We start from the raw sequence: 25552 nt of genomic DNA, 5'->3' as shown, positions 1-25552 counted from the left end.
AGGGATTAAAGCTGGGTACACGGTATCTTCTAGTCGGGCACTCGCGACGAGAGCAGTCTTTCTAGTTGTTGTTTTACAGCTAAATGCCAAAATGCCATTTGCCCAAAGTTTTCGACGAAAGTAAACAGAAGAGGAAGAGGGCGAGGGCAAAGAAGGCGAAACCGAAGAATACGAAGACGAAGAAGGTGAAGCCGAAGAAGAAGCAGGCGCAAGCGAAGCCGACGATGGCATTGGCCACAGCAGAAAAGTTGAAGACAACGGAAGCAGCAAAAAGTCGGTTTTTGCTTTCAAGCGTTGCCAAAACTTATGTTTTATTGTTGTTGCTGTTATTGTTGTTGTTGTTGTTTGTGGTGCAGCTTTATCAACGCCCCTCGCCAGCGAACACACTTGTTGAGCATTAAGCAGATGATGGAGTAGCAAAAGAAAAGAAATAAGAGATGAGTAAGAATAGCAATAACAGTTACAGCAACAGCAACAACATGATGAAGAAGAAGAGGAGCGCAACAAAAGTGACAAAGAAATTGAAATTCTGTCAGTATGCGGGAGGGGAGGGATGGCGGGGGTTTGTGGGCAGGAGTAAGTGTGTATCTGAGTGTATACCCTGTAAAACTAAAAAATAATGATATGGTCGCTCACTTTGATTTCAGAGGTCATTTACATAATTTACTAAGTAAAAATAAAATTAAAACAAATTTATTTACTAACATATGTATGTATAATACATATTTACGCTTTTATTTCTTCTTTATTTCAAAAGTTTTTAATAATAACAAAATTTAATGAACAGTAAATAAGAATTTGCGACATGTTGAATGCAGTTGAAATTTCCTAAAAATTTTACTAGACCAAAGGGAAAAGCTCTTGTCAATTAAATATTATACAAGATACTAGAGAAATTGTTATTGTAGCGCAATTTTAAGCGTAGAAATATTTCGATTGCAAGGTATATCTACCAGTCATATACACCCCCAAGGTGATTTTGTTTATGCATGTGGCTCAGTGTGTGTCTGTGTGACCTTTATGGCAGTTGATTGTGTTAGAGGGCGGAGCGAATGACAAAACTTCGTTATCAAACGCAGACAAACACACACACACACACACACCTCCAGACACACACATACACTCTGGCACATCCATAATGCAGTCAGCGCACGGTCTGGCAAAATTTTCAGCTCGACCAAAAAGCAAAGCAAACACAAACGAGACTCCCGGCGATTACTTTCAGCAGGCGCCTGCAACCTTTTGGCCTTCAACAGACACCAAAATGCTGACAGCTGGGTGCACATCCGCCCGGGGTGCAAGCTATCAACTTGTCCATCCAATTGGAGGCAGCTTATCTGCAACTGCAACAAGCTGTTCACGGACAGCTTTGCAAAAAACTTTGGCCTACGTTAAATGTCTCCTTCAATGGGTTCTAAAAACTCACACATTTGCATCTATGACACACACGCACACATATACGACACACATGCAACATTGTTGCAAGCTTCAACCATGACGCGTGTCCCACTACCAATTTGTGCGCTTTTCATACCCTGCATGAATTGCAGATTCGTTAAAGAGGGTATATTGTTTTTAAGCAAATGTATATTGCAGTCTATGGAAATCATGTCGATCTTGATCGATCTTCTGTCTGAATAAAACGCGTCTATCTCAGCGAATACAAGGACAAAATTCGAATGTGGCAAAAGAATTCCTGTTTTTCATTTGCAGATCAAGCTTATTTCAAATAAGTTAGCATCCGGTTTTTCAGAAATCGATAAGTATCTATTTTTCCCACACAAAATTCGAAGGTATATAAAATTTTCTCTCTCGATAACTCATCCCGTTTCCCTAAACCCATATCTTGGAGTTTATGTCAAAGATTTATGTAAGAAGAAATTAAGAATATTATGCAGGGTATCTTTTATTCAATCACTTTAAATCGATTGTTCTGGCTCTGTTAGTTTTTCGGTTTCTGTTGATGTTTGCTTTTTGCTACGACAGGTGGCGCTTGGTTGGGTGTTAATAACTGTAAACGGTTTGCCTTGTCTGTGTGTGGGCATGTGGGTGTGGTTATGGGTGCGTGTGTGTGTGGTTGTGTGTGTTTGTGCAACCTGGCGCTGGTCATTTGCTCTTCAATTATGCAAATTTTACGTGAATTTTTCAATATGCGCCGCGTGCTCGGACATTGTTTTATGAATGCGTTGAATGACATAATGTATACATATACGCAAGTCTATCTGTGTGTGTGTGTGTGTGATTTCGGATTTAATTTTCCAGCATATTGCATTCTGAGCTGATTTAAATACCCTGTAAAACCATAAAACTGTTTAAAAGTCTCATTGAGTTAAAGTTGTGTGAATAGAAGATCTGAATTTAAGTGCTTACAATAGTTAGACTACTTTGATTCTTGAAAATTTAAAAATTTTAAATTCCCAACAAATTTTTGTTTTTCAACTATTCTTAAATTGTAATTAAGATTAGATCTTAATAATTTTTTTTGATAATCATAATAACTTTGTTTACTAAGTTTTAATTTTCAAAGATTTCTTATACTGAAAAAGAAAATACATATGTATATTATTTTGATAATACTTAGATATGATGTGATATGATATGATATGAATAATCCATTTTGAGCAGCATTTGTAAGAGTTCTTAAGTTAACTTCGGGTTTGATTTATTGCTAATCTTAAGTCAATTGTGTGTTTTCGGATTACTACTCCCATTATCGGAGGGTATTTCTTCTCGAATTATATGGAAATATGCAACTTTTTATTCATTACTTGAGCTTAGTTTACAGAGCATCTGCTAGTCTTGCACTCCCGTTCATGCGGACTTGTTTCTATGAATTCTCTTTAATGACTGCAACTCGAGAGGACATTTTCATTTGCATAATGAGCCAGTTTTTATTTTCAGTTTATTTTTTTTATTTTGCTTCACGTAAAATGATTTCTGACATCGAGTTGCTTGCAGAAATGAATGCGCAATTATGGAGTGCCAATGGGATTGGGTAGCAACTCCTTTAACAGCAAACGGAATTTAAAATTCATGCGGATCGATGGAAAATTGAATATTTACAAAATGAATTATTTATGACAGCTTCAAGTTCCTCGTCAACAGTTGTCAGTTGTGAAAATCAAGTCGAGTTCAAGTATTAAACGGATTTTCCTTTCATTACACAATGGTTTTTGGGGCATGCAACAAGTATAAATATATATTATAAGAGAGCCAACTTCGACTATATAGTGTTAATCTGTAAGATCTGTTAAGAGCAGCCGAAAAATCGATTGAATGATGAGGGCATGGGATTCTGGATTAGATTCCAGATGGAATAGGCTATATATCGTGCAGCTTATGGAAAATGTTATCAGGCTTGTTATGCAATTCGATTTTGCTTCCATTCTATAGCTCTCAGATATTGTTTATTTTTAAATGTTGGCCTCCTCTAAGTATGCTACTAAAAACTGGCATGGACACTTCATCGAAATGCGGAAGAAACTTGTTTCTGTTATTATGAAACCTGCATAGCTCCTGCCTGGCGTTATGGAATCCAAGTGTACGGGATTTGGATAGAGGCCTGCCCAGAGTCGGGGATATTATAAAAATGCAGGATGCAAGCGACTTTTCAAGCGTCTTCTAAAGAAACATAGAATTGTAGGAGTCCGAATGCGGAGCGTATAGAGGAGGTATCATCCAATCGAGCTCTCAGTTTGGTTCAAAAACACATGTTAAAGAATAAAAATATTATTATGCTATGTTCACAAAATCAAGAAGAGTATATTGGTTTCGTGCCAATTATTTTTTTTTTGTATTATTAAGATTAACTATAATACATTCATATTATAAATAATACTTTAATAATTTACAAAAAAAGAGCGCTAGCGTCCAGACCTTCAGCTCTGTCCCAATTATTATTATTAAGGCCAATTAGACTACTTTTTTTCTTAGCGTCTTGTTAATTTAATTAAGTTTTAATTTTTTCGTTTAATTTAATCTAGCTTAAAGGCATATACATATGTAGTATATAAGAGTATAATTGGAATTTAATTTAATCTTTTAATTTAATTAAAGCTAGCTTAAAGGCATATTTTTAATATATAGGAAAATATATAATTGCTTTAAATTGTGTTTCGTTAATTTAGTCATATAAGTAAAATATCAAATATCTTGCAGTTTAAACTCTTTAAATTGATAGGGATAATAGCGCGTTATATGATAGGTTGCTTTTAAAATCGAACTTCTCTATTATATATTTGCCATATCATCGTCAAACAGATATGAAAAGTACCACATATCTCTTTAATCCTTAATAAAATCGTTATAGTACAATTAGTGAGTGTTGAAAAATAAGTGAAATTTGGTTTCACAGCACTGAGTTGTAAATAATAATTTGACAACACTGAAATACACACAAACACTAATTCATACGAAAGTTACAGTTTTTGTTATTTGAATACTTTAGTCTTAATACTAAAATGCTTTAAGCGTTTAGTCTCATTCGTTGTGCAGCATCTGATTAAACAAGTTGACGCGCTTAATACTCCAACTAATAAATATCAAAACGAACATAAAAATAAAAGTAATTGTTATTATTTAATTGTGCTACAGTTCAAGTTTTCCAACAACCTTTTGGCCTTTTTGAAAACGTTTATATGTTTACAGTGACCCTGAAGAGGACAAATCTTCGCCGTGCATAAATAATTGAAAACAGCACACAAGAATTCTACGGGACAACGTTTTAAGATAATAAAAGAAGAAGAACAATGCAAAGGGATAGCAAATTCAAAAATATTTCCCCTTTTAATGGAAAGAAATATTCTAAATTCCGCATAATGGATCTTTTTGCTCAGAGAGATATTTTATATGTTATTGAAAAAGAGAAACCAGAAGAAATAGACGATAAATGGGCTAAGGCAGAGAGTAAAGCAAAAACGATCATAATTGGCTTTCTTAGCGATTCATTTCCGTCATTTGCCGATAATGATAATTCTGTAAAGCAAATTTTAGAAAACTTAGACTCAGTGTACGAGCGTAAAAGTTTAGCTTCGCAACTTTCCATACGGAAGCAGTTATCAACATTTAAATTATATGGCGACACTTCACTTATGAGTCATTTTTATAGATTTGACGAATTGATGAATGAGTTAATAGCATCAGGAGCCAAAATTGAGGAGGTGGATAAAGTGTCTCACTTCCTTTTAACTTTACCTTCCACTTATGATGGAGTGGTAACTGCCATTGAAACTTTGTCATTTGAAAACTTGAACCTGGCATTTGTCAAAAATCGCTTACTTTATCACGAGATCAAACTTAAAAATGATAGTAAGGATACGAGCAGTAAAATTGGTTTCTGGAGCCGAAAAGCGGACAAGGCGTTAAGGAAAGTATCAGTGTAACTAGTGTTGCATTAAAAACATTTGCAACTGTATCTAAAATAAGGTAAAAGCTTGTGGCATGAGAGATTGGGATACCTTAGCAAAGGGAAGCTTTAAGAAATTGTGCGAAATAATATGTTTAAAAATATAGAAATCTAAATGTGGTATATGAGGCTTGTTGTAAAGGCTGTAAATCTCTTCATTAATAATGAAAGAGATTATTTGTCTAATGACATGGTGAAAAAGCATGGGCTACAATTTAACAGTTCCCCATACACCACAACTAAATGGAGTATCCGAAGGCAATCCGAACTAGTTCGGCAAAATTGTGTAAATGTTTTTGGAGTGAAACTTTTTTAACAGCAACATATTTAATTAATAGAACTCCAAATAGTTCCTTCCGGGATAAGAAAACTCCATTTGAAAGGTATACTTGTTGGCTATGAACCAAATGGCTTTAAATTGTGGAATATGGATACTAAAGTTTTTGGTAGCAGGAGATGTGATGTTGTTGTTGATGGTTAATATGTTAAAATCTATGACTGTTGGACTCGAAGTTCCAGAATGAGAGTATGGAATGGGTAAGAAATATCAAGAATGATATTCTGGATAGTCTACAATGGATTTCGAACATAGATGCGAATGAAAGAGTCATATTTCCGGAATGAGAGTACGGAAGAGAAATCTGATAGTAAAATATCAGATAAACAGCCTAGTGATACATTTATTGAAATTGAAAATAAATTGCCTGGAATGAGATTAAATAAAGTGGAAACGGAAGTGAGTCTGATAGAAAAAGTACAACTGGATATAAGTATATTAAAAATGTTTGAGACATGTCTGATATGTTGGCTTAAATCGTTGATATCCAGTATAAAATTTGAATTAAGTGGGCCAATAAAGAAGATAATAAAGATTGCATTAGTATAGCCAATAATCCCACAAGCCACAAGAGATCAATACACATTGATATAAAGTACCATTTCTCAAGAAAATAAACTAATCACTCTTGAGAATATTTCCACAGAGCACCAAGTGGCCGATATCTTGCCTGCTGCCAGATTTGTTACCCTCAGAAACGAATTGGGTCTCACAAACTAATTTTTTTGCAATAGAATAATTTTGTTTTAACTTCGTATAATTATTCCAATATTGAGCATTATTATAGATTAAATTTGCACCAATTTTATACTATAATGTCTGAAATCCTAGAATCCTTAAATTCGCACCTGAAATTGCAATTTCCATTTTGTTCTTAAAGTCCGTGGCTAAAATTGAAATGCTCGTGTACATTTTTGAGTTGGATTAGGATATGCGTTCATGTTGCTTGATTGATTGTTGCCATTCCGAACTCGAGTACTTGTTGCCCGTGGCATTTGGCCAAGTCGAATTAGGCCACATGGCTCGTAACGATTCCCCCCCTCCCTCTCCATGCAGATGCAAAAATGCGCCACTTGCCAACAGCAATCAGCCAAATGCATAAAATGCACATGAAAATTATAAAAGGAAAGTGGAAAGTGGAAAAAAAGAAAACAAATACCAACTGCTGCACACGGCACTTCAGCTGGCGAGAAAGGACAACCCTTAAGCGTTGGCTAGGGCTGCCACCTGGCCGTTCAACTGGCGCACATTTATTGAGAAATGTGCCCCGAGGAGCATCGTCGAAGTTTGTAGTTTTCCGCCTGGACATTAGTCTTATGTGTGCTGCTCAAGGACCACGACACTGAAACCCAATCCAAGTGTGGGGGCAGCGTAACACCAAACCAAACCCCCCACCCCCACCCACACCCCCCAATCAGAGTGCTAAGCCTGCCCAAGAGCGCGCGAGAGCTTTTCGCGCTCTTCGCTTCTGCTTGGCTCTCTTCAGCTGCCATGGGAAAGCGCGCCCAGTGGCGGTTCGGCTCAAAGGGGTTGCTACCCCTAAGCAGCGGCTCACTTCATCTCACTATGGGTCCCAATTGGACTGTTTGTAATTACTTTGAATTTCGATTTGGAACCTTACCGGTGCGAACCAGAAATTCTTATTAAATATTTTCCACGTACCGAATCCTTGTACCGGATTAATTGGTTAAAGAACAGCTGAAAACAAATTTTAACTAAAAAATTATATTTTCCATACTTTAAATATAAAACAAAAAATTACAAATTTTAATAAATATAAATATCTACATAAAAGTGGAAAAAAGTCCAATGGTATACATAGACCAAGACTTTCTTGAAAATTGATTAAATAGGCTCAACTTAGTTAATAATATTGAAAGGATTTTGTAATTATTTTTTTCAAATGTGAAACTTGTTTGTTCAGAGTGAAGCTTATGATAACTTTCTTAGACTAAGATATTTTCGAAAATTATTCCATGTCAAACTCGTTCTTCGAACGATTTTTATTGAGCCAGCTAAAGGATAAAGTAATCCGTAGATTGAAAACTGAAAGATTAGTTTTCAAAAATCAGGACAAAACAGACATCTGCCAAAACTAAAATGTCTGAGAAATGGAATTCAAAGAAGCTTTAATTTCCGATTGTTCCTATTAAACCCATATATCTTTGTAGTGCGATTTGATACAGTTTTGCGGATATGTAAGGGGAATCGTAAAACTCCTAATTGCTGAAACGGGTAAAGATATCATGAGAAACAGACAGATTTTCCATAGAAAATCTTAGTAACCGACCGATGTTTTCTATATACGATATAGTTATAGATATAGTTATCCGAAGTAGATACGAATTTGTTAGCTGATGTTGATCAAATTAAAACCTTATGTAAAGAACATAGTGTGACTAAAATTTGCTACGTTTGGCCAAGATAACTTGAAGTACTTAAAACTTAAAAGAGTTTTTCATACCAGAACTTAGTTTTGGAACGTTCCAATGGCAGTTAAATGACATAGTGGTTCGACTCGCCCGACGCTGACTTTTGAAGATATATTTAATTCGTAAAAATAGTTAATAGTTAATATTCACATTTGATTATTTTTATAAGAGAACCCGACAGATGGATTCGGTTGTTGATTTTGATCAAGAATATATATCAAATATGATTTATCATTCATTTTCAGGCTGGAAATGTCTCTTTTAGTGTGTAACAAATTTCGTGAACGAATTATAATACCCTTGCCTAAGAAGGCCACATAGAGTAGCCCAATAAGCACCTCTTATTTCAATCTTTTTTATTTATGTCAAGGAAGTGGCTAACTTGCCCCACAGTGCAGCGTAACAGGGTCAAACATAGTCGCCGCTACCATGACAACAAGGAGTCCGAATTGGTCTGTTTTTGTTTACCCCAACAGCGCAGTCAGAGCAAAAACTGTCAAGTGAAACGACTGAAACGGACAGCCATGAGCACGCCTCGACGAGGAGTTATGATCACGGATCTGGATCAGAGCGAGCCGGAGCACGACAAGGAGAAGGAGCAGGTGAAGCAGCCGGCACGGCCAAGCAACGCCTCAGCCACGCAGCCAAAGCGGCAGCGCAAGGTGCTGCAGACGTTGACGGGCAATTTTAGTCGCAGATCGCGCAGCGTTGAGGTGGAGCAGCGCCTGGCGGATGGAGTCACGGGCAGTGGCAAGAAGAAGCAGCAGCAGCAGCAGGAGCGCACGCTCAACGGACTGGTAAGTGGCCAAGCCAATGTATGCCCGGAAAAAAAAACAATTAAAAGGACTTTTGAAAATCCCAAATCAGCTGCAAGCCAAGGAACAGCAGCTGGATCAGCTTCTCCAGCGCCTGACCACGCTGCACAAATACAACGAGCAGTTCGCGCGGGAGAACGAGCAGCTGCGCACGCAGAGCGAACAGCTGGAGCAGCGTCTGGGCCAGGCGGAGCAGCGACTGGCCAATTGCGAGCGCTGCCAGCAGCTGGAGCAGCAGCAGAACGCGCTGCTGCAGCAGAATCAGGAGCTGGCCAACGATGTGGATATGCTAAAGACTCTGGTCTTTCGGCTGAATGTGCAAATCGAAAGCTATCAGGATCAGCGACGCACGGCGGAGGACACAACAACAGCAGCAGCAGCAGCAGCGGCGGCGGCGCCGGCGCAGACTGCGTCCAGCTGCCACACGGTGCCCGCGTGGAGCAGCCAGCTGCCGACGCACACGCTGACGCCGCTGCTGCAGGCCTACGACGAGTCGATGCGGGACAAGGATGCACTGCTCGCCCAATACGCCGCCGACTTTGAGCTGTTCGCCAATGAGCTGAAGCGTGCACTGGAGGAGAATACGCGACTGCTGCAAGCGCAGGAGCAGCTGCGTCGCGATGTCGGCGGCTGGACGGAAGAGCGTGTGCGTCTGCAGGCGCAGCTGGGCGTCTGCCGCACCAAGGCCGAAACACAGACGCGCAAAACGGATCTGGTCAAGGAGAAGCTGGTGGAGGTCATGCATTTCTATGAGCAGCGTAATCAGTCCCTGCTGCTGGACATGAATCATCTGCAGGATGCCTATGCGCGCTGCAAGGCGGAGCTGGTTTCGCTAAAGAGCACAGCGATGCCCACAACGCCGCCAGCTGCTCCTCCTCCTGCTGCTCCGGCAGAGGTCACGCCCAGCGCCGTGGAAGCGGCGGCCGTGCAGCAATGCAAAACGCTGCTGGAGCAGCTAAAGCAGGAGCATGCCAGGGAGCGATCTGCGCTGGAGGAGCAGCTGCAGACGTGCAACACACGCGCCGGCTCACTGCAGCGCAGCTGCGAGAAGGCCAAGCACGCCCGAGATCGGCTGAAGGCGCGTCTGCGCATGACTTTGCAGTGGGCGCAAAAACTGGAGGCCGGCCAGGCTGAGCTGCGCGAGACATACGATGCTGTGCAGCAGCTATCGACGCTTCTCAAGCACAAGGAGTCACAGCTGCGCGGTATGCATGTGCGCAACACCGAGGAGCTGGACAAGCTGCGGCACAAGCTCCAGCAAAAAGACGAGACCATACGCAATCTGCTGCGCAGCAAAATGGAGCGACGTCCGGCCGTGGATTAGGAAGAGGAGGAGAAAGAGGTTCCACAATTTGGATTAACAATTAAAAATATATAATTTCAATACAAAATAAAATACATTAATAACTTAAAGACTGTTTTGAAAGCTTTTGAAGCACAGCTATGAACGGCGCCGGCCTGGTTGGTGGTGCGGCTGCTGCTGCAGTTGCTCCATCAGTCGAGCGCGGTGCGGGCGCTGGCACCACCATCGGGCAACGGTGGTTCGCTATCATCGCCGCTGCCCGCACAAACGCCGCACGCCTTGGGCACCGTCTGCTCTATGTACATGTTTATCTTTTCGAGCACCTCGGGGCAAACGGCGCGCATCAGCTGATCGTAGCGTGCGGCGCCCAGTTGGGTCTGGAGATGCTGCAGCTGCCATTTGAGGTATTCGGTTAGTGGTATCTTATAAACGGGATCCTTCAGCACCAGCTGGCGATGCCTGTCGTCGTGGTAGGTCTTTGAATGGAAGTCATCGTATAGCTGCGGCTGGAACTCCTCCAGCTCGTGCTCGTCGTGTATGACCAGCGAGTCGTAATAGCGTGGCGTCGCCTTGTCAGCGCCCTCATCTGATGCCGCATATTGTTTGTCCATGACCTCGCCGAGCGTCTCCTCCACCAGCTGCAGTATGTGCGGCAGGCGCGCCAGCAGCAGCTCATTATTACCAAATATGGAGGCAAAGGCGAGGCAAAAGAGTTTCCGTTTCTCGGCATGCGTGTCGGCGACCAATGGAAACATCTCAATCCATACATCCAATATGCGAGCCAGTGCATCCGTTTGTGGTAGCTCCTGCACCACAGACATGAACACCGACTGATCGATGAGCAAGGTGCGCGCCAACAGTGTCAGATACCAGCTCATGGTCATGGGATATTCCTGCTTGAGGCACACCTGCTGGAAGACGAACGGCAGAGCGGGTCGTACCAGGCGCAAGCCCATTGTAGCATCCGTCTTGAGGCATGTCTCGAAGATGCGCAGCATGGCTATGATACCTTCTGTGCGTATATCCTCAAAGGAGCGCACACAATACGCCACAAAGCCCTCGCCATAACGACTAAGATAGGCCTAAAATTATAATGCAAATTAGTTATAGCTAAAACAAATACATCTGATTGTTTTACATGGGCATCGAGGAGTATGTAGGCGTGTATCAGCTGCAGCACTGTGCGCAGATTCTCCGACGACATCTCAATTATGGGCAACAGGTGATCACAAAGCTGCAGCAGCTCCGGTGTCAACGCCGTCGAGTTGCCAATTACTGCCAGCCACAGCATGATTCCATCCTCGATGAGGTAAACGTGTGAGCGTTGCTGAAAGAGAGGGGAAGTGTAGGAGGTTCATTAATGGCGCCCATCTCGAACTATTGGATGCATACCTGCAGATCGGTGCTCAGCTCGATGACGCTATAGAGGAAGGGCTTCATGCTCTCGGGCACATCGCGAATGGTGCGCACAAGCTGCTCCAAGGTGCCAATGATGGCACAGCGCAGCATATTATACTCATGCTCTTCGCTCTCGCGCCACAGCAGAGGCAGATAGGCGATGAACTGCAAGGCCTGCGGCTCAATGAACTCGCTCATCTTCTCCACCAGCAGCGTCATGGTGCCCAGGACAACGATTTTGGTGTCGCAGGCGCCTGCCTCGCGGAGCAACAGGAACAGTGCCTCGAACAGGGCAGCAAAATAGGGATGAAACGCCTCCGGCATGAACTCAAAATCGTCGATAAGCAGATTCAGGGTGCGCGCTGCAGCCAGACGTATGGGCATATCCTCCTCGGGACGCAGCAGATGCAGGCACGCCTCATAGGCCAGCGGACGAAGCTCGCGTGGCAGCTGCACGCCGACCCAATGCCCGACCAGCCAAATGATGCGACGCCGGAGAATGCGAAAATTGGACGCCTCCATGCGCAGCTCGGCGAGCAGCTGTGAGGTCAGCCAGGAGCCAAAGTCCAGTTTGTTGAAGAAGTGAAAAGAGGCCTGGCCCACAGCATTATAGATGGCATCCTTCAGCAGTATGGCCTTCAGTTCGGAACTCTCCGTCAGCTGCAGCTGCTGGGCACGCCGCACGAACTTGAGCACCTCGTTGATCATGACATTCGAGTGTTGGGTAAAGCAGGTGAAATAGAGCGTCTCGACGCAGGGACGCAGCTCATATTTCCAGGCATCGCCGCCGCCATCATCCTGGCCATAGCTCTCCGGATCCTGTTGCCATTCCGCTAGCTCCTCGGCCGTCAACAGGAAGTAATGTGTTACAATTTTCTCGCACAAATACGTGACACGCTCAACGCTAAAGAATTTGCTCTGCGTTTGCGCCGCCGTCGCGAGCAGCTCATCCTCCAGCGTATTGGCCGACTGATCCTGTGCAATGCTATCGTTGCCGCTCATCATAATGCCCTTGAGCAGATTGATCGCCTGGATGACGAAGGTTCTGAAATTGATGCGCTCGCCGGCATCAAAGATCAGGGCGGTGCCCTCGTGGAACACATAGTGAAAACTAAACTCCAAGGCCATCGGCACGAAGCGTGCAAAGGACAACGAATGCCGCTCCATAAACTCATTCAGGGTCTTCATCATTTTCAGTATAAAACGCTCCAGATCGTCAATCAGCTGCTGTTGATTGCCACCCGCCTCCTGTGTGCGCATTCTCAGTTCGTAGCGCAGCTCAAGGCACTGGCGCAGCCGCTCGAATAGCTGCTCGATGAAATTCATGTGATCGCTCGACTTGTACGGCTTGCTACCACATCCGTAGACGAGCAGCTTGCGCAGCGAACGCATGGCTATATGGGCGCGCTGAAGGCAACTGTGCGCCGCCGGTTCAGTCTTCTGCAGCTGCAGAAAGCGTGCGGTGAGCGGCGCCCAAATGTTCCAGGCCATGTAGCTGAAGATTTGTGCGGCCAGCTCCTCGAAGGCACGCTTCTCGGCGAGCAGGCGGCGCGAGGCCAGCGCCTTGATGACATAGTGCAGCACGAGCAGCGTACGCTGCTGCTGTGCGGGCGCCTCACTGCCGGCAGCGCTGCACGACTGCAGCTGCTTCATCAATGTGGGCAACAGTTCCGGCCAGCAGTCGATGCGTGCGATTTTGCTCAGCAGCACCGCCACCTGCAGCGCCACTTGGGGCACATCCTCGGCACTGTAGTGCTGCAGCAGGATGTCGCGTATTTGCTGTTTTTGCTCCGGCGCCAGCTCCTGGCGGGAATTGTGGCGCCAATAGCGTTCGATGCCATTCTTCAGATAAACAGCCGCCATCCAGCGTATCTTGACGGCATCGCTAAGCGTGGCAGCAGCAGCTGCTGCGGCTGCGGCGGCGGCCGCATCGCCGTCGCCCTGCAGCTTCATGCAGAGACGTGCCAATATGGAAAAGAAGCCCGGCTGCTGCTCCCATTCGCTTAGCTGTGCTTCGGCTTTTTGCACAATTTCGTGATTGGGATTGGCGGCACCCTGTAAGGCGGCTGCAACGAGCTGTTCGGCTGAGGCCATCGCACACACACGCACGCAGGCTCAAGCACACGCACACACACGCACCGATCTCCAAGCAGTGGACAGACGAGTTGGAAGCCACCAAATTGGTGCACAAACTGTCTGATGCTGTTTGCAGCAAACTTGTGAAAATTATTGACGAAAAATTACATCGCCATTCCGGCTGAGGCGCTATTGAATTAGTGATGTTAAGTAAAATATATCGATATCAAAAAATGTATCGATAATCAGTCTGTCATAAATTGCCATGCTTGCTACGTACCAGTCCTAGCCGTAATAAGTAAATTTAAAGAGAGCATCTCATTTGCTTCTAATGATGAGTTTATTATAAATTCGTTTTGGCTTTCATTTACCGAACTAGAAGTGGAGAAAAATGGGTTCAGTATTTTGCCAACTCGTAATATATATGAACTATATCATGCTGATTGATGTTTGCGTCTGATGCGAAAGGAACTTATATTGTGCCAAAATGTAGTACTTAAATCTATTTATTTATTATATACATATTTATATATATATATATATACTAATACAATTTTATTTGACGTATGCATGTTATGTGTCTGCATGCATGCTCGTTAGCTGCGTACCATTTTGACCAATTTATCGCAATTAATTGATATGACAGCATGAAATGCAACTATCGCCAGCCATGCACAGAAGGTTGGCAACGCACGAGCACAACAGCTGATAGACTATCTTGGCAACGCGATATCGATACTTATTGTTGGCAACGTAAACAGAATTTGATATCAGTAAAATTAATAGATAACAGAAATATATGAAAAAAGTTTAGTCACAAGCTGCACAATTGCTTAACCTGAAATATGTTGAAGGCGGTTATTTTAATTGGCGGCCCGCAAAAGGGCACCCGCTTTCGGCCGCTGTCGCTGGATACGCCCAAGCCGCTGTTCCCAGTCGCCGGACGCCCGCTGATAGCTCATCACATCGAAGCCTGCGTCCAGCTGAAGGAGCTGCGGGAGATTCTCATCATTGGCTTTTATCCGCAGACTCAAATGGAGGGTTTTGTGGGCGACATGCAGGCGCTCTACAGCAGTAGCAATATAAACATCAGGTGAGGTTTCTTTGTATACCCTGTAGCCATTGAAAATGTATAATAAATGGGTATATTAGCTGCGGGTCTTTGCTTGTAACAGGCGACAGTTGGCTTTTTCAAGCCCACAAAGCATGCATATATATATTCCTGATTAGCATCAATAGTCGAGGTGATGGAGTCATGTTCGTCCGCCTGTCTATATTAATATGTATAAAAATAAATATATAAAATTATCGATAGCTTCCTTTGTTTTCTAAAACTGACAAAATTTAATTTCAAACTATAGAAAACTTCACGATTTCGATTAATATCGATTATTATTTGTATTTATTTTGTTTCCAGGATATTTATAGCTAAAGATGAGAAATGTTAAGCTACCGTTATTTGCTTAATTTCGATAAATATCGATTTTCAGTCAATTTATTTTCATTTATCTCGTAAATACGAATACTATAAATTTGGCAATCAGATTTTTGTAGAGCATATCCTGTTCCAAAGTATATTCATATTGAATTTTTATAGCTGACGTGTTCTTTTTTTAAGGTATCTGCAGGAGTTCACATCCCTGGGCACCGCCGGCGGCATGTACCACTTTCGCGATCAGATACGCGCCGGCAATCCGCGCGCCTTTTTTGTGCTCAACGGCGATGTTTGCGCCGATTTTCCGCTGGAGGAGCTCCACAAATTTCACATGGAGCGGCCGGCGAGCGCCTTGGTGACGATCATGAGCACGGAGGCGACACGGCAGCAATCGCTGCACTATGGCTGCCTCGTATTCGATCGCGCCAGTGGTGCTGTGTCGCATTATGTGGAGAAGCCGAGCTCCTATGTCTCCACCTACATCAATTGCGGCGTCTATGTGTGCTCCATGGATATATTCACGAAGCTGGCCCAAATATTCCATGCCAAGTGCGAGGAATACAGTTGCATCAGCTACAGCAATGGCAATGGCAACGGCAAGGAGCAGGGTCACATCAAGTGGGAGCAGGAGGTGCTCACACCTCTGGCGGGCACCGACAAGCTCTTTGCCATGCCGGTGCCCAATTGGTGGTCACAGCTGAAGACCGCCGGCTCGGCCATCTATGCCAATCGGCATTATCTGGCGCTCTACAAACGCACCCATCCCGAGCGTCTGGCCAATGTGGGCAACAAACGTGGCGAAGGCGATGGCAATCTGATATGCACCGTGTATCCGGATGTCTATGTGCATCCCAGTGCCACGGTGCATCACTCGGCGGTGGTGAGTATTTGAACAGCGGCTGTTTTTACCCTGTACGCAAAGCAAGTGGATAGAAAAGGGTGTATCCTTAAGAAGGAGGGCGCTCCAAGTAGGTATTTATTTGATTAACATCGACAGTCGGGTCGATCTGGCCATGCCAAGCTGTTTGTTTGAGCGTGTGGCCCATTGAGAATATACGCACATCAAGCCTAATTTAAATTATCGATCAATTTCCAAATTTTCTTGTGATCGATACATATCATATAAAAACCAGACTTAGGGTTTTTATTTTATTTTGAGGTTTTAAGACCTACAACAAGTTCGTAACATAAGCTCTCGCGTGCTTTACGTATATGAAGCTTATACTAAATTAATATCGATTTTCAGTTAAACTTCATTTTTGGCATATTTCGTTACTGATAAAAGCTAGATACACCAAATTAGGTATATGGGTCTTCCATAGTTTACAAAATTCTAGATTGTGCTTTCCTCTTATTATTTATATATAGATATCTATCATTTGAAGATATGGAGCTAGCATTAATCTCAAGTCCTTTCTTATTCCAAACAGCTCGGCCCCAACGTGGCCATTGGTCCTGGCGTTACGATTGGTCCTGGCGTTCGCATACGCGAGTCCATTGTCCTAGAGCAGGCACAGATCAAGGATCACACGCTTATACTGCACTCGATTGTGGGGCGTGGCTGCAGCATAGGGGCCTGGACGCGCGTCGAGGGCACGCCCAGTGATCCCGATCCAAATAAGCCCTTTGCCAAAATGGAAAATCCGCCGCTGTTCAACAACGAGGGCAAACTGAATCCATCCATAACCATATTGGGTTTGTTTGTTCAATTCAAATAACGAAATATTTATAATTAACATTATTTCCCTCTTTACTCATCCCAAAGGCTGTTTTGTGCAAATACCCGCGGAGAAGATTCTGCTCAACAGTATTGTCCTGCCGCACAAGGAGCTGAGTCGCAGTTTCAAGAATGAAATTATTTTGTGAAAAGCCGAACACAACGCCTTCGCGTGCCTATTTATATATTTAATCCGTATGCTAAAGATCCTTGTACTGTGCAATAATCCTTAAAATTGTCGCTAATGCCATTTAAATAATTATTTTTATTCGTTTTACAGCACTTTTACAAGATTTGCGCTTGTTTGCAGCGTGCATGTAACGAACTGCATGACATGCTGCATTGAAAATATTTGTATAGCCTGCTCACAAAGTGCAAGGGGAAGAGTTCAAGTTATAGGGACAGACAGCGCCCATTTTTTACAAATTTTTTAAAGAACAACAAATTTGTTTTTTTTTTTATTTAAGTCAAAAAAAAGTTCTGAAAAAAGTTAATGTTTCCTTTTTAATAATGAGCAATTTACAGAAATAAATAAAAATTGGAAATGATGATTTTGGAATTAGTTCCATATACTTTTTAAAAGGAGATTTTCTATAGCCGGCTTTCCATTCAACAGAGCTTTTATTGTTATCGACATCCTGCAATTAACAGTTCTTTCTAGATTTTTATTAATTTTGCAACACTTAAAATTGCAAGCCGTATTAAAGCCAGGCTGTATGACATGCTGCATGTGAATTGAAGATGATATTCGAGCTGTTGTTTAATTTATACACGTTCAGAGCTGCATGTCATGCAGCACAGTCGGGCTCCAATGCTGCATGTCATGCGCTGGCGCCCAAGTAGGCAGCTCACTCCAATACACACGTACACAGGTATTCTACGCTCTTTTGCGCTCGCTCTCCTTCTACTTGACACTCTCTCATATTGCCTTTCGACCAAAACGTGTCTACGTTCCGCGGTTTTGTCAGTCGGTTGCCGTCGCTTGTTGCTGTTAGAAGGAGAGAGAGAGAGCGAGAGAGCGAATTTCATCTCCATAAACGTTAAAATTCGATAAGCAAATACATTCGATAATTGTTTTCAGATTGTTAATATCAAATGTCAATTTGTGCCTTAATTTTATCGCGTTGCAAATACAAATATTGAAAAATGGCTGGCCTGGAATTGGAATTTTACCGCTTGAAAAATACAAACAGGTACGTGGGCAGTTCTGTTGGTAATTGAGCAAGCCGAAGAAGAAGAAGAAGCAGCAACAGCAACACACACGCACACACACAAAGAGAAATACACTCACGCAACGCTGCTGTACAGGTGTGTTGGCGCGGGGGCTGCGCGAGCGGCTTGGCGCAGGTAACTTCCAGAGCGCAACCAGTGAGAGAGTGAGCGCGAGAGCGTGTCATGGCTGAGCGAGCGTAACTGCTTTGTGTGTCATTGTGTGCGCAGCGTGGGAAACTGCAATAAGCCTAGTGGGGGCGACCCCTGCGCAAGCGGGCGCTGACTACGCCGCTGCTCGCTGAGAGTATGCATGTGCCTGTGTGAGCGGACTAACTGTTGTTGCTGCTCAAATTTATTTATTTATTTTTTTCTTTGATTGGAGCTGCATTTGTGGGCATGCAAACGCATTCATTCATTAATTGTCAGGTTAGAGTTTACTTTTTGCCTTTGCCTTTGCATACCACAAGGGTTCCGCCGCGTTGCCAACCACCTGTGCACCAGCCTATTGGCAAGCAGACAAATCTAGCCAACTTTGTATATAAATGCTTGTTATTACTCTCATTGTTGTTGCTGCTGTTGTTGTTGTTGTTGTGCGTTTGCGTGCTGGAATCTTGTTTGGCATCAGCCACCAGCTAAGTGGCCCATACACCTGAGCTATGCCAGCGAGCGCGCGTTCTCTCGTTGTCGCGCACTCTTTCTCACCAACACAACTCTCACAGCAAAGGTTTGCTTGCACATATACATATACACAGACACACACATGCACACCTGCAGGCAAGCGCAGCTCACTTACCTTCGTGGCTGCCTGTGGCCCACGAAGTCGATCAGTTGCTGTTTTAACCTGGAGACAGACGCACGCGGCCGTCGCAGAAGCAGCAAGAGAAATACATAAAAAACAAAATACACATACTCTCACACATGCACACAAACACACGCACACCTTTTAGTCCAAAACTAGAAAGAAAACAAAAACAACAGTTAAAAAAAAAAAAAATAAAATAAAGACACACACAAAGTGGTAGAAGAAGCAGCCGTAGCAAAGAAGGCGAAAAAAAGTGACTTGTTTTTTGTTTGCATGTATTGCGCCGACGTTGACGTCGGCGTCGCCGTCCGTTTTATACGTGTTGGTATTAAGATCGGCGGCGTCGTGTGGAAAGACACACATACACAAACAAAAACTAACTGCTAGTCAGTGTGACTAGCGAAAGAAGCAGCTGAAGTACACAGAAGCCCAGCAGGGCTTTACATATGTATGTACATATTGACAACAACAAAAACAGCAACTGCGTTTGTTTCTGTGTGCGCACGTACATAACTGTATGTACATATGTATTTTGTATGTATGTGTGAAAAAGAAAGTGCAATAAAAAAAAAATTGTGAAAAGCAGCCAACAGCAAAAACAACAACAAAGTGCAATGTGTTAAAAACAAAATAACAAAAACAAAAGAAACAGTTAAGCTTTGCGCGCCAAGGCAAGTCGAAGGATCAACCTGTTGCTGTAAAAAAAAGCTTTAAGCGCTGGCATTTCTCATTTGTTGCTGTAAGTTGTACAACTATTTGACAAATTTGTGACACACATGCATATGCCTATAAGTGAGTGTGTGTGTGTGTGCAGTGTGAATGAACGAGTGAATGAGCAACAACAAACACAACAACAACATCAAAAAAATGAGCAGCTCAAAGAAGGTACACGTTAAAGGCAGATGCGCAAACATAACAAAGTGAAAACATATTTACAGTTACACAGACAAGAAATAATAAAAGAGCGCGTACCAACAGCGCAGCAACGTCTCTGTCGACGCCAACACCAAACGTTACAAAGCTCCCAAAGTTAACTGCTGCTGCGCTTTGAGAGACTTGTTTTGTTGTTGTTATTGTTGTTTAGTTTTTGCTTCTGCTTCTGCCTTGAGCTCTTGTGATTTTTATGTTAGCTTTTGACAGGCGCATTTGCACAAAGAATCACAACAACGGCAACCACAACAATTGCTGCACTTGTTGCTGGCGCAACAGAGAGAGACAGAAAGAGATAGTGCGAGCGGGGGAGAAGGAGAGAAAGAGGAAAAGAAAAAGAGCGAGCGAGAGGGAGAGCGACAACGCAGCATAACTTTGGCAATTGGCATTTCACTTGTATGCAATTTTGTGCGCAATCATAAATTTCCTGTTGGCAAAAAAATGTAACGGCACACGCCAATTTCAATTCCGTTTCAAATTCCAATCTCCATTCCAGCCATTTTGACTCTTACAATGCGAACGCTTGCGTAATGCCTGCAATTAATAAAGAACAAGAAGAACAACAACAAAATCAGCAGCTTAAAAGAGACGAGTCAGAGTGCTCTAGGCGAAATAGCCCGACTAGGAGATACCCAATAACCATCTTCGGGCTGCCGTTAAATACACACAAGCCCACACAATAACTGTGATTCTTCTTTCCGCATCGCCATATTGTAGAAAATTCAATCTTGAGTAACTTCGGCGTTTATGGTGCGATCCTTATGCAATTTTTTCGATGTTGTTCTTTAGTGTTTTCATATCAATTCTTTGTAGTATTATTAATATTGGAACAGGTAGCCAAGAAAGTTAATTACAGCCAAAGTTCTCTTGTTTTTGTTCTGTTTTCCGCTTCAACGATTTATCTAAATGTCTGCTTTTAAAGATCTTCTATATTGGCTAAATAAATCGCGAATTGTTGATTTTTTTTAATTCATTTTAATATTAATTGCAATTACCATATTTTTAACGTATAAAAGTAGCTTTTCCAATCAATAGCATTTTTTTAAATGTTATAGTTTTATCTTTTGCATCCTATCAAAAGGATTAAAAGATAAGTCGGCCAACAAACTATTTCCTTTAGCTTTCTTTCTCATCCTTCTGTCTAATGTTTAACATATTTCAATAAGTACAGGGTATAAAAAAGATGAGACACTTCTTACTTATTTACCAACTTATTAATTGCATTTGTTGTTGTTTTCGCTGTTGTTGTTTTGCTGAATATATTTCTAATTTATACCAGAGGTATAATTTGGAACTCATTGAGTTTTGGAATAACCGTAACATTGCCGTTCAATTCTGTTGTTTCTTTTTAATGAAGATTTGCATGTTGTTGTTGTTCTGCTTGTTGTTGTTGTAGCTACTTTCTTCCCGTTCTAATTAGCTCGAAAAGAGGCCACAACAACGTGACGACCCGTTATTCATTAATGAGCAACTCGTCGGAAAATAAGATTTATTGTGTGTGTGTGTGTTTGTCTGGTTGTCACGCCGCGACGCGTCGTCACCTCGAAAACGCTTTTCCATACGTTAATATTTCAGTGAAAACTTCGCAACGCTCTTTACCACTGGACCTAGGCCTTGGCTTCGGTCAGGCCTCAGTGAGTTTTGAAGTGTGAAACGAAAGGGAAATTCATTTGGGCAACAGCAACAAGTTTATGAAGTGTTACGGCTAGCGGTTAGTTTCGGTTCCAAGCCCGATCTGTACCATAAAACCGACTAAATTAATTGGCTTACTCTAGCTTAATGTTGGCTTCCATGCTGTCATTATTTTTACATCAAAATCAAATCAAGTCATCATGTCTAAAATGATCATAAATATTTACTCGTGTTTTTCCAATAAGCCTGCAATTTATGAGCCATAAATTAAGTGAGAATCAACAATAGAGCATTTTTTTACAAGTGCGTCGAGTAGCTTTAAAAGAAATTTGCTTTAGATAATAGAGTTGTTGAAGTCTACTAGGTAATTTTTTTTTCAAAAATAAATGTAAAAGAACATCTTTACATGATCTGCAACTGTTACCGGCAGTAACCTCGTGCCATAGATTTCCTTCATATCATTCATAGGTATATTTCATGCAAATATAACTCAATGGAAAATATGTATTTTTTAATAAATATTTAAATTTCATGATAGCATATTCAAAATATATCCGATTGGCTTTACCCCAAAACTGGCTTAAAGCCGGGAAATATTTACTAGTTATGTGCATAATAAACAGTATGTGTACAAACCCATAATAAATATAATTTAGATTGTTCTATAATAAACATTTTAAAAGGAATATATTAAAATTTCCTGCAACTGATAGCAACAGTAACAGTAACAGCCTGCAACAGCTGTTAAGCTTAACATTCACATGTTATTTTTTAACATTTTAACTACTTTACAACTTTCTCTGCAGTCACAAACACATTTATCTGACTAAAGAATATATAAAATCATTATCAGAACTGCCAATACTTAACCTTTAATAACCATTTCTTAATAGAGCCCATTACATAAGCGCATTTCTAACATATTTCCGTGTTCGTTAGACCAAACATCAATCCAGCCTTGTTTTATTTCCCAGTTCAAGACATTAAAAACTGTTATTTTGATAGAACATTTTATTATAGAGTTCTTGAAGCGCCTGGGAATATAAAAATTCACACACTTTATGCACCTGCCACATAACGGTAAAAAGCTAAGAGATAAAGATAGGGATATATCGATAAAAAGAGAGAGCGAAAGCATAAAAAGCGCTCAACATAAATTGCACAAGTCTTCAAAGAGCACGAACACATACACTCATTAACATTACAGCACGTTGAGATGCTTAAAAAAATGGGGGGAAACAAAAAGATTGACCATTTCCCCAGCACACGAAGCGAAATCTGCAGCAAAATGAAGAGTGTTTTTATGTTTTGCTTAAACAATATGAGTTATTAGCGAAGTGCGGACCACTGCAAAGATTCAGAAACATGTAAAAAACACAAATTCAAAAAACAAAAAAATTAAAAAAAGAAAGAAACATTTCAGAGCTGAGAAACTGTCGCAAACTGTTTAAAATCGCTTTTGCTTGTCTTAATTACAAAAGCTTGGATGTTTTTTTTTTCTTTTTCTTTCGTTTGTGTTTTTTGTATTTTGTATTATTTAAAATTTTAATTACAACAAAAAGTCATCATAAATGCGATTGCAAAAGCCTGCGATGACACTCTGTTCGCCTGTGCGCCCCGATTAACCCATGCGCGCCGGCGACCTTTGCCTCTGCAGTTGGTTTAATGTCTGTCAGTCAGTCTGTCAGTCAGTCAGTCGAGCACTGCTTGATGCTGGTCTGTGTTTGGTTTTGCTGTTTTCATTAAAAGTAAAACTTTTCACATTAAAAATGCTCATAAAATTGCACTTTAATTTTTTCGTTGTCGCCAACGTTTCCACATTCGCCTTTTGCTTGACTTTGTCCATTTGTGCGGCTCTGGGCCCTGGTGACTGGCAATCGAGTTAGCTAGCGAGCGAGCAAAATTAAATTTCAAATCGTCGTGCAGGTTAATAATTTCAATTTGACCTCTTTGGACATGCTTTTGAGGCAATTTAAGAGTCTTTGTTCGTTAAATGTCGCTCAAGTCGTCTGATTAGCACATAAAATGGCGAACTGAAAATTGGCAACATCGCTTGACTCAGTTAAATGGCGCTCAAGTCGTCTGATTAGCACATAAAACTGAAGAATGGCAACGCTGCGTTTGTAGGAATCGAAAAGTGGCAACGCTGTTTTCGTAGTAACCAACAGCTTGCCACGTCTTTTAGCTTATATAAAAGCACTTAAATGCATATTTACTGAAAATTGACAACGTCGCACAGCAAAGTTGTCTCATTAGAAAATTGACAGCGCTCTATTTGCATACAACTGAAAATTGGCAACGTCGGTCCAACAAATTTCCAATTGGCAACGTCAAATGTTTGCGTTTGCTGCCAATTCGCAGTGCCTGACATTTTCTTTGAATGCATTCGTAATTAGATTTAAATTTTATTGAGCAAAGTTTCCAATATTGTATAAGTTCCGATCACCTTTAACCCCTTCTCTCGCTCTTCTCACCTCTCTTACTCTTCCATTTTTTTTTTGCAGGTATAACCAATGTGTGTCTAACCAGAGAATGCAGTGCCATCAGCTCCGCAACGACAACAACTGGAATTGATAGCAAATAGAAAGCAACTCGCCCGCTTTAAAGTTATTTAAGCAACGGTCTCTCGATCGATAGAGAAAATTGTTACTTTTTTTGAGAGATCAAAGACAAGAACCTCATCAACATGCAGGTGCCCGAGCACGTCGTCTCCCTATATATAGCCACCTGCGGCCAGAACGGGCCCGGTCTCGGCTCCGATGAGAAGGAAATCATTCTGCTGGTCTATGTTCTGCTGGAAGTGGCCACGGGACAGGTAAGCTATGGGCTCTTCTTCCGTAAATATAAAGCTGCTTAGCTGCCACCAAAGGTGACCACACACGCTTCACATAGAGGAGGGGAGGAGGGGGGCAGTGACAACTTAAGCGCCGCCTACTGAGCGACGCCATTTTGTGGAGAGCGCGCGCTGTCTGCGCTTAATTAATGAATTTACACACATAAATACGGCAGCACACACACAAACACACACACATACACTCGCACACAAATTGTTATTGTATAAGCTGCACTTTCAACTGTGCGCGTTGATTATGTTACAACAACAACAATGACAGCAGCTCGACTTTGATTCGTTTAAAAATAACAAGTACTTAGTGAGCTCAAGTGTGAAGCAATAGACTCAGAAATACCCTGTACTTATGCTTGCTGAAAAAAATCATCAAACAATTGACGCCTTCTACGGGGTGGCAGTGATAATCAAATTACAATATCATATATAATATATCCTCACATATTATTATATATATATATTGGTCGATATTTGATTTAAGATACTATATCATATACATATATTATATTATACTACAATATTATATATCATATATTATCTTATGTTACTTGCCAAAAGACTTCAAAGCTAAGCGTTCGTTTCTTCTTATTACTCTGTAAAAACCTTTGCAACGTTTACTTTAATAACATTCATGATTATTATGAAATTACTATGAAATTAGCTGCATGCCAAGATAAGATAGTTGAGTGCATGTGTACTAAGTCTCCCAACTATTAGGTATTTCCAATCAGATTTTTGTTTAGAATGTTGCTAAATTGAGCATAAAAAATTGAAAATAAAAATTCATATAAATTAGAAAATAAGTGAGGCCTTTAAAACATTGATAAAGTCGTAAGCCTCTGGATTAGCATTGAGCTAGAGGAAAAGGTGTTTCTTTATAAATCTGGCATTCGTATGATAAAAGATAAGCTACAATCTCTGAGATCAATAGGGTTACACAGATCCATGTATCGGAGGATAGGGAAATAAATTAGTTTTTAACTAACCTTCGCTACTCATCAAAAACTGTCTTACGCAAGGCTCTAGCTGCCCAGCTAACCCATTTAATAGCTAAAGGGTATCGAAATGATATACAATTTGAGCCTTTTGATTGCGGCCATTTGCCTGGGCTAGGGAGCATTCCATTGGTCTTTCAATATAATCAACTTTAGGCATATGTGTGAGGGGTGAGAGGTAAGGGGAGGGCGACGTTCACCCTATCCGGCGACTAT

General features: G+C 41.7%; 4 protein-coding genes across 8 annotated transcripts in view; 3 read left to right on the top strand and 1 right to left on the bottom strand.

Moving 5' to 3' along the window:
• The first annotated feature begins 8592 nt into the window (after positions 1-8592).
• Cep89 (Centrosomal protein 89kDa) lies at positions 8593-10401 on the top strand. Its single transcript, XM_064681901.1, has 2 exons — positions 8593-8970; positions 9041-10401. The coding sequence occupies exons 1-2, from the start codon at positions 8698-8700 to the stop codon at positions 10310-10312; spliced, it is 1545 nt and encodes a 514-aa protein (XP_064537971.1). The 5' UTR covers positions 8593-8697; the 3' UTR covers positions 10313-10401.
• Positions 10346-13981, bottom strand: Impbeta11 (importin beta11). Its single transcript, XM_064681900.1, has 3 exons — positions 11684-13981; positions 11430-11618; positions 10346-11373 (listed from the first exon to the last, which is right to left on the bottom strand). Exons 1-3 carry the CDS (start codon positions 13781-13783, stop codon positions 10483-10485), a joined length of 3180 nt encoding a protein of 1059 aa, XP_064537970.1. The 5' UTR covers positions 13784-13981; the 3' UTR covers positions 10346-10482.
• A 507-nt stretch (positions 13982-14488) lies between these two features.
• Positions 14489-17411, top strand: Gmppa (GDP-mannose pyrophosphorylase A). Of its 2 annotated transcripts, XM_064681899.1 has the most exons (5): positions 14489-14858; positions 15384-16080; positions 16631-16895; positions 16966-17112; positions 17198-17411. In XM_064681899.1, exons 1-4 carry the CDS (start codon positions 14611-14613, stop codon positions 17064-17066), a joined length of 1311 nt encoding a protein of 436 aa, XP_064537969.1. In that variant the 5' UTR covers positions 14489-14610; the 3' UTR covers positions 17067-17112; positions 17198-17411. The 2 variants fall into 2 exon arrangements, with proteins under 2 accessions (XP_064537969.1, XP_064537968.1); XM_064681898.1 differs by having other exon boundaries at positions 16966-17411.
• Positions 17412-17950: 539 nt separating this feature from the next.
• fus (fusilli) overlaps positions 17951-25552 on the top strand; it is a 29499-nt gene continuing 21897 nt past the window's right edge. The window contains exons 1-2 of one of the 4 annotated variants that reach the window (XM_064681894.1): positions 17951-18110; positions 23998-24308. In XM_064681894.1, coding sequence (XP_064537964.1) covers positions 24180-24308 — 129 coding nt within the window. In that variant the 5' untranslated portion in view covers positions 17951-18110; positions 23998-24179. Of the gene's footprint in view, positions 18111-18971; positions 19671-23997; positions 24309-25552 lie in introns of those variants that run through there. The other 3 variants (XM_064681895.1, XM_064681893.1, XM_064681896.1) reach the window with 3 other exon arrangements.

This window comes from Drosophila montana, unplaced genomic scaffold, assembly GCF_035044405.1.
Source record: "Drosophila montana isolate Dmon_TW-CO22-7 unplaced genomic scaffold, ASM3504440v1 contig_2438_1, whole genome shotgun sequence".
In the NCBI taxonomy this organism is placed as follows: domain Eukaryota; kingdom Metazoa; phylum Arthropoda; class Insecta; order Diptera; family Drosophilidae; genus Drosophila; species Drosophila montana.
This window is presented reverse-complemented; position numbering and strand designations above follow the sequence as displayed.

Coding starts and splice junctions, on each gene's coding strand:
- Gmppa (XM_064681899.1), top strand. CDS start 14,611: ATGTTGAAGGCGGTTATTTTAATTGGCGGCCCGCAAAAGGGCACCCGC. Junction 14,859..15,383: donor AGTAGCAATATAAACATCAG/GTGAGGTTTCTT, acceptor TCTTTTTTTAAG/GTATCTGCAGGAGTTCACAT. Junction 16,896..16,965: donor TCCATCCATAACCATATTGG/GTTTGTTTGTTC, acceptor CTCATCCCAAAG/GCTGTTTTGTGCAAATACCC.
- Impbeta11 (XM_064681900.1), bottom strand. CDS start 13,783: ATGGCCTCAGCCGAACAGCTCGTTGCAGCCGCCTTACAGGGTGCCGCC. Junction 11,619..11,683: donor AGCTGAGCACCGATCTGCAG/GTATGCATCCAA, acceptor CCTCTCTTTCAG/CAACGCTCACACGTTTACCT. Junction 11,374..11,429: donor ACATACTCCTCGATGCCCAT/GTAAAACAATCA, acceptor TTATAATTTTAG/GCCTATCTTAGTCGTTATGG.
- Cep89 (XM_064681901.1), top strand. CDS start 8,698: ATGAGCACGCCTCGACGAGGAGTTATGATCACGGATCTGGATCAGAGC. Junction 8,971..9,040: donor AGCGCACGCTCAACGGACTG/GTAAGTGGCCAA, acceptor ATCCCAAATCAG/CTGCAAGCCAAGGAACAGCA.